The 13886-nt window shown below is 44.7% G+C and overlaps 1 protein-coding gene across 3 annotated transcripts in view; it reads right to left on the reverse strand.

Moving 5' to 3' along the window:
• XRN1 (5'-3' exoribonuclease 1) overlaps window positions 1-13886 on the reverse strand; it is an 82564-nt gene that overhangs the window by 29277 nt on the left and 39401 nt on the right. For all 3 annotated transcript variants that reach the window (XM_054040055.1, XM_054040054.1, XM_054040053.1), the window contains exons 20-24: window positions 12828-12959; window positions 4443-4605; window positions 3454-3567; window positions 2643-2741; window positions 1435-1550 (exon numbers count right to left, since the gene is read on the reverse strand). In XM_054040055.1, coding sequence (XP_053896030.1) covers window positions 1435-1550; window positions 2643-2741; window positions 3454-3567; window positions 4443-4605; window positions 12828-12959 — 624 coding nt within the window. The remainder of the gene's footprint in view (window positions 1-1434; window positions 1551-2642; window positions 2742-3453; window positions 3568-4442; window positions 4606-12827; window positions 12960-13886) is intronic.

Raw genomic sequence — 13886 nt, forward strand, 5'->3', positions numbered from 1 at the left:
CAGAAAAGTCTTTTATACTAATGCCCCAGTTAAGGGTTATTTTTTAATTGATTTTTCTTAATTTTAATAAAGCAATTTCAAATGTACCAGTTCCCAGCCTGGGCCTCATTTTCTGATTGAGGCAGGAAGGGCATCATGACAGCATTGGGCGGCATAAACTCAGAACAACATCCTCTAGAATTATGGTCTCAACCTACTAGCCTCCTAGGTGTTGCTGCAGATTTAACATACTGAAGGTGTCTCCAAGAGAAGAATAAAAAAAAAATATGAAGTATAGGAGTACGTATGATTCAACTGGGATTTTTAATTTAATTTTTCAAATTTTAATCTGATGCAATATTCTACTAATGGTCAATTAGAATATCACTGCAACTAAACAATTTTTTTGGTACTTAGTAAATCTAAGCGATTCTTAGTTTAAAAAAAACAAAACAAAACCAGAACAAAGCTCTGATTCAGAAAATTAACAAACTAAGCTTCCATTAACTGAAGAGTGCATCTTTCTGAAAACATTGCTTATATCAAATACGCTATCAATACAATTTTATATCACAGATCCCATTAGAATTTATGAATACTGAGATGTCAAATAGGATGAAAACATAAGAAAAATCAATATAGTAAATTCTGTTTACAGTAGCTTCCACTTATTAGCAACCCCTTGGCTGCTAGCCAAAAGTTGCTATTATCCAGCAGTTGCTAATAAGTGGAAGGCTTAGCATGCTCCAGCACTCCCTTCCCTGTGTGCAGTCTCTTGGCAGGGCATAGCCTGGAGAGTGCAAGGAGAGATATCATGCAGTTCCAACACCCAGGATGCAGCCCTCCTCCCCGCTATTGCCTATGGCCTCCCCTCCCAGCCTGCAGCCCCTTATCTCTTGTATGATCCCATGTGCAGTTAGGTTTGCTAGGCTGCAACTCCTCTCCCCACTACTGCCCAGCCCACAACCTCCCAGCCCACAGCCTCTTACCTCCTATACAGTCCCATGTGCAGACAGGTTTGCTGGGCTGCAGCCCCAGAAGGAAGCGCTGGGACACGATGAGCACCGGCCACAGGTAGGTTTGCGGTGCTGCAGCGAGGGAAGGCATGCCCCAGCCCTTCCATTCCTGGATGCAGCCTCATAAACCTATCTGCAGGGAGTGCTCTGCACATCTCAATACATACTTCCCTGCCTATAGACTCGCAAGCCTGCCTGCAGGTGGGGCCTTTCTTTAAAAAAAGTTGCTAATAAGAAGCATGCCGGTGCCAATATCCTAATCCTATCAACACTGATGTTAATGGGATGGGATTGGTTCCTGGCAAAATGTTCCCATTAACTGGAAGTTGCTAATATCAGGATTGCTATTAGGCGGAATCTACCATGGCATATAATCTACAATTTTACGTGCATAATTGAGAGTTTTGATTACAAAGAAATTTATTACAGTCAAACATACTTTCTCCTGGATCCTCTTCCAATAAATATGCTTCCTGTAAACCTGGAGACAAGATATCCACTCACTCCAAGACGACTGGCTAAAACGTATCCAGGATTGTACTTCACAGAATATTTCTTTAAAAATAAAAATACATTACTATATACTAGGACAGGATAGAGGCAATAAAGTACTATAATTATTTTTAAAAGCCCATTTATTTCCTTTTAAAAATTACCTTCCAACCCTATATATTTCTCTGCTATTCCTGCACTAAGGGTTGGGAGGAGAGGAAAGGAAATCAGCTCCCAGAACTCTGCAGGAGACCCTTCCATTGGTCTGGGGATCCAGAGAGGAGAAGGGCAGGCCCAGAGGAATTTACAAAGTTATTTTGGGGCAGGGACTATGTTGCTAGAGTGTCTAGCTGCAGAATGAGGCAGTGACCTAGATTGGGACCTTGGGGAGCTATTATAAATACTGAGTAATAAAATACAATATAGTCCCTGAGCTCAATGTGTTTGAAAAACACTGAGCTAAACCAAGCGAGAACATCTCGCATCTTGCTCTGAAACTTGTCAGCTCAGGCTCTTACAATCACTAATGGGAACTAGTTCCCAAGGAAAGGATCATCAACTGAAAAAACCCTGCTGTCTTGTCATGAACTGCCTAAATTCAGGGACTAACTGCCAGAGTCACCCACCTGACCTTAACTGTCATGATGACTAGATCTCCTGAACAGACCAATGTTTTAAATATTGCAGTTTAAGGTGTTAATGGCAACCAGAAATGGAAGTGAAGCCAATGCAATCATTTGAGTAAAAAAGTTATAAGCACATGGTGATCCCCGTTTCTCACTGCCCGGAAATATTGTTTTTGGTCACCAGATGCTGGTACGCATAAAGGAGCAGCACTACTGGCAGCCAGATTCTAGTAGAACTAGACCATCCCACAGAGGATGCAAACCATGGGACATGGGTATGGAACTGCACGGTAAGAGTGCAGTTCAATGATCTGAACAGACCTTGTATTCAGCCTTACATTACAATATATTACAATATATTAGTGTTAAGATAGTCTCCCTGAATGAGAATGTTTTAGTACTTCAGTCTTTTACAGAAGGATATGGATTGCGGCACAAAAGACAATTGGGATCTGTGAAGGAAATTTGTCACTGACAAAAATATCTGACACAATATTTAAGTATTTACTGGATTTACAAAAATACTTACATGCTGGTTCTGTATTAAGGAATCAAGCTGGGGTTCACACGGGATATTGAAAACTACACGAATTCTACCTTCTGTGATAACATCACATGAATCCTGCACCTGGTAGAAAAAGTAAGTTAATAAACTTAATTCACTTCTCTGCTGGAATAATTGAGGTAAAAACTCTAGACTTATATTTTCTGTGAGAAGCCTAAGCTACATGTGTAAATTCACTGCACAGATTTTTATTATATATATATATGTATGTATATGTGTGTGTGTGTGTGTGTGTGTTTGTCTGCCATATGTGAGAGAGATGGTAGACAAATACTACCTCTCTCATTTAGAAAAAGAGGTCATTTAAAAACAGACTTGGCACCAGACTTTGGGGTCTATACTCTGTATAGATAAACTGAGCAGTTTATCTGTATAGAACATAGATCAAGTGTGGGGATGGGCAAAAACACCTTAAAGCTCAACTTTGCCCTCCTCAGATCTTGGTGCAGCTTCTTTACAGGGCCAGTCCTATTGCACTTAGTTAGGACACTATCAGGCTGACTGCAAAGAGCCCCAAAGGAACAAAACCATAGCTGATGATCATGATGTTGATGGGACATTCTGGTTATGCTCCTTTTTCCCTGTTACGTTAGCAACATGGTAGGGGAGAGGCAGGAGCTCACCCATGTCAACTAAGCCACCAAAGTAAAGTAACCTGGGTTGGCTAGACTGACTCCAGAGCTAGATTCTGCCACACAGCACCAGAGAATCTGGCCCTTGATATTTATAGGCTTGTAAGAAAAGAAATCTTGTAAGAATAAATGTTTGAACTAACTTCTCCTGTGCAGCCATAGTAAGGAGTCCCCAGCATAAAGACTGTGCTTCCAGGAGGAAACAGATCATCCAAGGTTTTGATGTTGGAGAAACGAGAGTCAAAAGCACTGATATCCTACATGAAATAAGAAGATAAAACCTATGGTGTTAAAATATCTATCAATCCCAGTATGTTCTTTAAACATGTCTGCTAAATAGATATTTATTACCAAATATCGAACAATCACTATAAAGTAAACTACAAACTATTTCCTTCATGCTAACCTCACTACCTAAAATATACATCAACTCAGTTTTTGAAAGTAATACTGTCAGTGAAATTACATAAAGCTATTGGGCTACATATGGTCCAAGATGACTACTGTATTTTATTCAAAATGTCCTCACAAAAGTTTGTGGAAATCAAACTAAAATATGCAGTAGGGTCACAGTTTTTGTGACAAGAGCCTTCAGTCGGGCTCCCAACACTTTTGAAATGGGAGTTTAAATGAAAAAATATATACCATTTAATGTTGCTTTTGACAAAGTATATACTTTTTGGACTAGAAAGGCTGCACTATTACCATAAAATTAGGATGCTGATTAACTCTTGTTATTTGTCTGTTTTAAAGTATGCATTCTAATCCAGGGGTTCTCAAACTTCATTGCACCTCAACCCCCTTCTGACAACAAAAATTGCTAGACGACTCCAGGAGGGGGGACCGAAGCCTGAGCTCCACCGCTCTTCGTGGGAGGGGGCAAAGTCGAATCCCAAGAGCTTCAGCCCCAGGCGGGGGGCATGTTACCTGAGGGGCCCCCTACACACACACTCAAGGCTCAAACCCTTGGTCTTCGGCCCCAGGCATTGGGGCTCAGGCTTCAGTCCTGGGCCCCAGCAAGAGGAATGCAGGCCCTTGACCACTTTGGGGTCCCGACCCACAGTTCTAATCCTTTCCTAATGGAAAGGAAAATTTTATAGAAGAAGAGATTAGGAGTATTTGGAATATTTACCTTGACAATAGTTTGGTAAACAAAAGGAAGAACTTGTTTTGACCACTGCTTCTCCAAATAAACTTCACCATTTGGATTTAGCTGATATCTACGACCAGTGAGTAACTGGGCATATACAACTACTGAGGTTTCATTTATAATTATTCCTTTTCTCCTCTGGTAGCTGAAGAAAAAAAAGGAAAACATTTATTTTGATTTAAATACATGGAACTTCCTAACACAAAAAGGATGTTACTTTTATAGTGGCCTTAACCAATGTATTTAAATCCAAACAGAAATTATTCTTAAAATTATGAATATTTAAATAATTGTTTCCTGTTTATTAAGTAAGAACTATATACAGGTTTAACAACTCTGAGGCTAAAGTGTTATTCTAGATCCTATGTGAGTCATTCACTGTACTACCTGAACACCTAGAATTATTAGCCCCAAGATATGGGGATAAAATCAGAAAATTTCTTACCAATAATTTCTTTGCTGCTAACAGCGTCCTCCCACAATTCTTGAAATTTGGGCTACTCTCCTCTCTTTGCAGCTCAGGGAAGTGAATCAGAGTTTTGGAGCCACATGGTCTTGCCACACCCCCTCATCTCCTGCTTGCTTCCAGATGAGTTATTCACAAATTGCAAAACTTGCTACCATCATTAACAAATATTCCAAAGATGACAAAAATAACTTCATACATTAGGCCAGGGGCTCTCAAAAACTTCATTGCACTGTGACCCCCTTCTGACAACAAAAATTACTACACGACCCCAGGAGAGAAGACCGAAGCCCAGCAGTGCAAGTAGGCCAGTACACTCCGGTACGCCGTACCAGCAAGCTATTTATAGCTGGTACGGCATATCGGAAAGACACAGCAGCAGCCCTGCTGGAGGAGAGGGCTGGGGGTTCCGCTCCTTTCCCCGCTGGGAGGGGAAGCGGGAAAAGGAGCAGAATGCCCGGCAGCTCCTCTGGCGGCTGAACCGCTCCCAGCCCTGCCCCCCTCAGCCCTGTCCTCCGGCAGGGCTGCTGCTGCAGTACGAGGAAGGATGGAGATGCAGCTCCGTGCCTGGAAGGGCCGGGGGCAGGGCTGGGAGTTCTGCTCCTTTCCCCGCTGGGAGGGGCAGCAGCACGGAAAGGAGCAGAAGCTGGCAGCTCCTCCGGCGGCTGTACTGCCCCGCCACCCAAACCCTGCCCCGCGTGCAGCCAGAGGAGGACAGAGCCCAACCCCCGCCACGGCCCAGGTAACATGGGTTGGATGTGAGGAGGGGACGGAGAGAGCGTGGGGGCTCTGGGGCTTGGGAGTCACATGGATGGTCACGTACCCCCTTAGCTGGTGCCCCCCCGTACCGGTAAGACATGGATTTTACTTGCACCACTGCCAAAGCCTGGTGGGAGGCGAAAGCCAAAGCCCGAGCCCCACCGCCCCAGGCGACAAGGCCAAAGCCGAAGCCCCACCGCCCCAGGCGACGAGGCCAAAGCCCAAGGGCTTCAACCCCTCAGGCTTCGGCCCCCGGCAGTGGGGCTCGGGCTTCAGCTCTGGCTCCAAGCCCCAGCAAGTCTAAGCCAGCCCTGGTGACCCCATTAAAATGGGGTTGCGACCCACTTTGGGGTCCCGACCCACAATTTGAGAATCGCTGAATTAGACCAAGAAAGACTATCATATGGTAATGATTCCAGTTAATAACTGACCCTTGACTGGTGAGCCATCCAGGATGGGTAGAATTGTGGGAGATTCTGCTAGTGGAAAGGAAATTGTTGGTAAGAAATTTTCTGTTTTGCAGCCCAGCATCTCCCACAATTCTTGACGTCTGAGAAGCAGCGAGCAGATGTACGGAGGCAACAGAAAAGGTCAGAAAAAAGAAAAAACATATCTCTTCCCATCTATAATATTTACTCAAAGGGCAAAATCATTTCCAGGCCACTGCCTACAGCACCTTCCTGCCAAAGGACGCCGCTGCAGAAGACAGTAAGTCCCCCTTCTAGTGCTTGATAAAGGAGGCAGCATTTGACCAGGTGGCTGCCTTACAAATTTCTGCTGTGGTTGCATTAGCTTTCTGTCCACAAGTTTGCCAGGGATTGCATAGAGCCTGCCCTGACCCCTTCTGGAACTAGAATCCCTGATGCCTAGTATGCTTCCACAATGCATAATCTAATCCACCTAGCAACAGAATACATGGCATCTCTGAGACCTTGGTGTTTCGGATAGAAGGATACAAACAGGGCCCCTGATCTCCTTGTGGACTTTGAACGTTTGAGGTAAATTTTCAGAGCCCTTCTGACATCTAAGGTGTGCCATCCTCTCCTCAGTGGGATGTTGTGGCCTTGGAAAGAATGAAGGGAGAACCACTCTTGAGAAGCATGGAAAGAAGAATTCACTTTTGGGATAAATGATTCCAGAGTTCTAAGCACCATCTTGTACTCAAGAAACATGGAGTAAAGTTCCTGCATAGAGAGCGCCAACAGCTCCAACATTTGTTCGGTGGACACGATGGTAACAGAAAGCAAGTTCTAATGGATAAAGAAAATGCTGACACTGTCGTCAGTGGTTCAAAGGGATGGTTTGTCAGGGCTCTCAACATAAGTGGCCCACTTGGGAAAATGAGGTCTAGTAGCCAGCTTGGCTAACTGGACTGCCCTAAGGAATCTGGCTACCTAGAGGTTCTCTGCCAGAGAACCTACAGATTCTGCAAATATCATGCTACTAAGGGCAGACACCTGATGCACAATGGTGCTGGATTGAAGACCTTTGTCAAAGCCTTCTTGGAGAAAATCCAAGATAGCCAGAATTAGTGGATTTCTTAGATTTTCTTCGTGTTCCTGGCACCAGCTGCAAAACTTGGTCCAGATAAAGGAGTATACTTTCAATACTCTTCTAGAAGTAAGAAGCGTTCTGATAACTTTGGAGAACAGCCCAGTGAGACCAGCGCTTCCCTTTCAATAGCCAGACTGTTAGATGCAGCCAGTTCAGGTCGAGATAAAATACAGGACCTTGTGAGAAAGTGCCCCATCTCTTCATAACCTGTATTGGTGAGCCCAATTTCAGCTTTATCAGATCCAAAAACTAAGTCTCCTCGGCCAATGTGGTATTACAAATATTACTGTTGCCTATTCCTGATTTATTTTCTGGACTGCATTCCCTAGTAACGGGAAGGGTGGAAATGCATAAAGGAGGCCTTGTGACCGTCTACATGATAAGGCATCTGTCCCCATGGATCTAGTGTCCACTTTCCTGGTGAAGTACTTTGATCTCTTTGTGGGTATGTGATTTGCAAATATGTCAGTTGAGGACAGGCCGAATTATTTGATGATTAACTAAGACCCCACATTGGCGAGGAGACCCAGTTTTTTGACCTGATAAAGCTGAAATTGGGCTTATCGTTACAGGTTCCGAAGAGATAGGACCTCTCCTCACAAGGTCCTGTGCTTCATCCAGACCTGAACTGGTTTCATCTAACAGCCTGGCTATTGAGAGGGAAGCACTGGTATCACTGGGTCTGTTCTCCAAAGTTATCAGAACGCTTCTTACTTCTAGAAGAGTATTGAAAATAAATGCCTCTATCTGGACCAAATTTTGCAACTGGTGCCAGAAACACAAATCAAATCCAAGAAATGCAGGAATTCTGGCCATGTTGGATTCAGGCACCACTCAGAGTGGTTCACTTTGTGCCTGCTAAGCAAGTACATCATCTGGTTCAGGTCTCCCTTTATGTGAACTTCCCCGAGGGAGAGGAGAGACTGCCCTGCCCACTGCATGATTTGCATTGCTTCAGCATGTAGCGCTGGGCTTCTTATTCTCCCTTGGTTGTTCACATACGCAACCATGGTTGTGTTATCTGACTGAATCAGAATGTGGTTCCCCTTTAGGCCAGACTGGAAGCTTCATACCACCAACTTGACTGCTCTTAGTTAGGAAGTTTATGATGTGGGTTCTTTCTCCAGGTTCCAGACACCTTCAGTTATTTGGGATCTCAGGCATGCCCCCCCGAGCCAGTCCTCCACCAGGCTGACATTGGTTGTGAGGATCGGGGGATCAGGAAGGCATATGGGCATGTCCTTGCAGACACTGCCCTGGGCAGACCACTATTTTAAAGAGTTGATTACCAGCACTGAAATATCACTTATTCTTGCATGCATTCTGGGAAGTAGTCCCATACTTTTAAGATGCAGCCTTAAAGATGCCTGATGTGTGACTATGCCCATGGAATGATCCCTATGCACAATACTAGGAGGCCTACCGTTGAAGGCTCAAGTGCAGTTCCAAAACAATGAGAGGAGATCTTGAATCTTCTGGAACCTCTAGAGATAGACATATTCTTGCTAACGAGTTGTCTATGTCCACTCCCAAGTGAGTTATTTGGGTGGATGGAATCAAGGAGCTTTTCTCAATGCTGATAATAAAGCCATGTGCTTGCAAGAGATTCAAGGTCAGGGACGTAGCTCTGTATGCTGTTGCTTAAGGTGGAGCTCTGATGAATATGTCATGCAAGAAGGATCCCCTGTGACCTGTGTCTGGGTATGATTACCACCAACTTCTTTGTGAAGACTGGGAAGGAGAGAGGGGGCCTGAAGACAAGCCGAATGGCAGCATTCAATATTGATGCTGCTTCCTGCTATAGGGAAACCTTAGGAACCTGTGATGGCACAGTCTGACTGGGATTTGGAGGTATGCATCCACCAGATTCACTGAAGTCTGAAAATCCCCCTGGGACAGGGATAACACCATAGAGATTAGGATTTCCATCCAGAACTTCATTCTCTTCATCCACTTGTTGAGCCTTTTGAGATGTAGAATGGCTCAGATTCCCCTTGTATGCTTCTGAACAATAAAGAAGTTGGAGTAGAACATTGAGAATCTTTCTTCTGAGGGAACACTCTCTATTACTCCCACATCCGGGAGGTGAAATATCTCATTCTGGATTAGACCATGCTTTTCGAGATGGCAGACTGGATGAAAAACAGATGGGGTAAACCCCATAATTCGAGGAAGTATCCCTGACTCTCAGTCTTCCTGACCCACTGGTTCCATGGTTGAAGGAAATGGGAAATCCTGTCCCCTAGTTTCAACTCTGGGCAGAGACCTATGCAGTCTTTGTCATAAAGAGGCTTTGGGAGTGGCAGGGCTCAGGGCTTTTCTCCCAAGCCATAGTTCCTCTGGAGAACCTGCTCCCTCGTCACTGATACTTCTGCCAGGATGAAGGCTGAAACAAATGCTTTTGTCAGAAGGCCAGTCTATAGTCTCTCAAAGGCATCGTGTGGCCTCAGAAGAGACTGTTTAGATTTTGAGGCACTGTCCACCACCACCTTATCTAGCTTCTCTCCAAAAAGCAGGCCGCCCATGAATTCAGCAGAGCACAGCACCTGCTTCAACTAGCTATCCACCTTCCAGGGACAAAGCCATAGACGGTGCTTGGGCACGGGGCTGGAGGCCATGGGTTTGGCTGATAATCCCATCATGTCCTTTGAGGCATCAGCAATGAAGGCTGTTGCCAGGGAAACTTTCTTTAAAATAGAGCTGAAGTCAAGGTCATCTATTCTTGAGGGCTCTGAGATCTTCTAGCCAGGAGGGAGATGATTTGCAACATAAGTAGCTGCTAGGGACACTGTGAGAGAGGCTGAGGAGGCCTCAGTCTATTTTTGAGAGGGGCCTCCATTTTTTTTTATCTGTGGGGTCCTTAGGATAGAACTCCTCTTCTGAAAGGATAACCATATTGTTAGCCAGGGATGCTACAGCACTGTTAACCTTTGGTATCTCAGTAATTGAGACTTCTGATTCCTGGATCCAATAGAACCAAAGATAATTTCTGTTAATGTGCTTGCCTGTGTCTGGCTTACCCCATTCATCCCTGATTACTTCCTTGGAGGAGGAGTGTAGGGGAATCACGGCATCAGGGGATGATTTCAAGGGGAAAAATTTCCTTAGAGGCTTACTTTTGGTATTTTGTTCAGGTTGAATCTGAATAGTGGATACAACAACCATGTTGCACAGGGTCTCAAATTTCTCAGAGGGGAAAAATCCTTTGCTGAGTCTTTCCCTGGTCCTGACTGGAATCAAAGCCTGACAATTTACCATCCTCTGTGGAGGAGGGGAAGGAGGAAGAGTAATCAGAGGAATCATAATTCCGAGATCCTTTAAGTTTTTTCTTCATCCTTTTCACTTTCTTTGCCACCCCCCCCCGCTTTTTTAAAGTGTTTTTAGCTCACTTAGAGAGCATATGAACTCCATTACAGGTTTGATAAGGCCTTTTGCAGCTAGATCGCTGAGGGCCTGAAGTCCCCTTGTGATATTTCTTTTTGAGTCCTCCTGGATCCCATCCCATCCCCTCCCAGAAGGGAGAGGGGAAATGCTTCCAGGGCCCTCCTTGTGGGAAAACTGGGAAGGGAAGTCTGCCTCCTCTGGTCTTCAAGGGCTCCTTGGAACTTCTCCCCAACTCTTCCCATAGACTCCAGATCCATTTTTCCCACTGTGACAAAGCTCCGAGCCTGTATTGGTGGATCCCGTGCTTCCAGGCGGATTCAGTGGCCTCAGAAGCTCGCTAAGGCCCTCAATGTGACCTCCCTTTCTCAGTATAGCGGCAAAGGTCACAGCTTATTGAGCTACTTTCATCATAGGCCAGTATGGGAGGTGGGAAGGTGGAATACCCACAGTCTCTGTTGCTCCTTAGAGCTCAGTACATGCAGTTCAGCCTCCTGCCTGGACCAAAGTCTGCTTCCTCTCTCAAGGGGATCTCTGTAGAGCGGGGGGGGGGGGGGGGGGGAGAGGGGACCCGGGCCCACCCTCTACTCCGGGTTCCAGCCCAGGAACCCTAATGGTAGCAGCTATTGGCGGCTTTCCAGTCACCACTGACACCTCTTTGATTCCCTGGGCCACTTCCCCATGATCCCCTTTTCCCCAGCTTCACCCTTACCTCAGGATTCTCCTCCAGCTCCTTTCACCTGGCCCCACTTGAGAGAACTGGAAAGGAGAACTTTTAAGCAGTATGAGTGGGACCTTAATTGGTTCCAGCTATCTCCATTAGCCTAATGGCCTTAATGGGTTAATTGGCATCAGGTATTTTGATTGGCCTGGCCAGGGAACAAAGACCTGCTCATTCTGAGGCTGATACACCTGCCTTCCACTACTCGCCTATATCCTTCTGGTCTGAGTCCATCACACCATATTAGAGTCTCATCTGCTCTGGTGGGCAGGGGATCCTACATGACTGTCTCACTCATAGCTCTGGAACCTAACAGAGTTAGTAACGGAAGGCTGGGTGCAGACTGGGCACAAAACAGTATCTGCCAAGCCTGGGAGGGCAGTCTCACAGATGGAGCACTGTTTGGATTTCATTCAGTGCTTTTTAGGCTGCTCTTCCATACCTGCATGTGCACATGAGCCAGCAGGGAGGCACTGCAGCTGAGGCTCGGGGGGATTCAAATATCCAGCTAAAAAACTGGCCCCGGGCAGAGGAGGGGGTGGAAGGGCTGCTCACCAATATACCAAATTTTGACCAGAAACCTCTGGGGCAGATGTAAAGGTTGAAAAAACTGCCATCCACACAAAGGCAAAGAAACTGGAAGCAAGCAGGAATTGAGGGGGTGTGGCCAGATCATGCAGTTCCAAAATTCTGCTCCATCTCCATGAACTTCAAAGAGAGTAGAGCAGTACAGACATCAAGAAATCATAAATTTAAGTTACGATACCAAAGATGTCAATGTTATTGATCCACCCTGCATGTCAGTATACAATTAATCATCTTGCTGCTGCATGGGCACCTGAACCCCATACAGTTGAAAGACCTGTCCAACAGTCCTCCTAGGGACACCAACTGTGCTCCAAAGATCTTCAGAGTGGGATGGGGATAACAAACCCACTTCCCTTTCCAATGTTTACAGCAAATATGCAGTAGGATTCAGTAACTTCTACAGGGGGTTCTGCTGCTGTGGATTCATTCAAATTGCACTGCATGCCGGATTTCCTCATATGCAGAGAATGCATGCATTTCTGAAAGCTTTGGGAAGCCCCACAGTGCAATGAAGATCGAATAAAGCCAGAGTGGTGGAACCTCTGGAAAGATCACTGAATGTTGCTGCAACTACAGGAAGAGAAGTGGGTGTTTCAACTTTTCCTTCAAACAAATAATGGAGAGGATCGGTCATGAGAATTATTAGTCAACACTGCTAATAAAAAACAGTTCAGTTTACAAAGTTAGATGCCATTATGGGAGAAGTAATTACTAAGTGACTGTGTTCAATGTTTCACCCCAAATTCTTATCTTTCAACACCCTCATTCACTAGCTTGCCACCTTTTATTATCATGTATGCAACAGCCCTAGTCTTCTAACTAAATCCATAATGAAGCAACAAAAAGTAGCTGAGCTTTAAACAGTAAAATTACAAAATTTAATTTTCTAACTACTTACTGTTCTGAAATCCCCTGAACTTCTTTCAACCAGATGTTCTGTTCTTTCTCTCCAACATATGCCACTTTAGTTGGTGGCACAGTGTTTCCCAGGTAAAGCTTCTGTGTTCCATGTGGCTCTTCCAAGTAAAACCTTGAAGATATTATAAGTGTATAATTAACTTCAACAGATAGATATGCACTTTACTAATTATTAATGCACTTATTTTAGTTAGAAAATATATTTGCTCTTTTTCAAGTATTGGAAGACTTATAGGATGGTTTCCATTCCACATCAACACACTTAACAGGCCAGATTCCCCCACACTTGTGAAAAACCTGCATGGGGTGTGCAGAGAGGAAAACTCTGCAAAGAGATTCCCCTGGAAGTTTCCCTTAAATTATTCTGTCCAGGTTTCTGTGTGAGAGAGCCTCTCCCATTAGAATAAGCATGGAGTTTGTCCCACAGATCTTGAGGGAAACAATGGAGATCTGTGCCTCCACAGAACTATCCAAGCCCCCAAGAACCATGTTAAACAGAGCTTTCTCTTCTAGCTGCTGCCCTGAGATGCTCTGTCCCCTTTTAAATAAGTAATTTAATCTAAGTGCACTCTGAATCACTGCTTTTAAAAAATAGTTTGACTATTGTGTAGTGTGACATTGTGCAGTCTATATGGTTTTATAAAAGTATAAGTGAATATAATGTAACTGGGATATGCTTCATGGAAAAGGTCTCTTTTAAGGTATCATTACAAAACTCGTAATCTACTGAGTGTGATCATCCTATTTGTAGAAATGTACCACTCTTGTATCTAAAACTAGAAATATAAAACATAACTCTGAGGGCCTATTGTAATTATGTCAAGTGTGGGCCATTAGGGATGGTTTGGAATCTTGATGACTCCCATTGTCTGCAGATGGCTGTATTTACCTGTGAGTCTTCCTGTATATGTGTGCGCTGGCAAGTGAGTAATGAAGTCTTGCAGTGACATGTGATCATGTCACCTGAACTGGAATCCATCTTTAACCTGGTGCTTTTCCAGTGGGGGGGGGGGGAACCCAGAGGGACAAAGGGTTCCCG

This window comes from Malaclemys terrapin, chromosome 9 (genome assembly GCF_027887155.1).
Source record: "Malaclemys terrapin pileata isolate rMalTer1 chromosome 9, rMalTer1.hap1, whole genome shotgun sequence".
In the NCBI taxonomy this organism is placed as follows: Eukaryota; Metazoa; Chordata; order Testudines; family Emydidae; genus Malaclemys; species Malaclemys terrapin.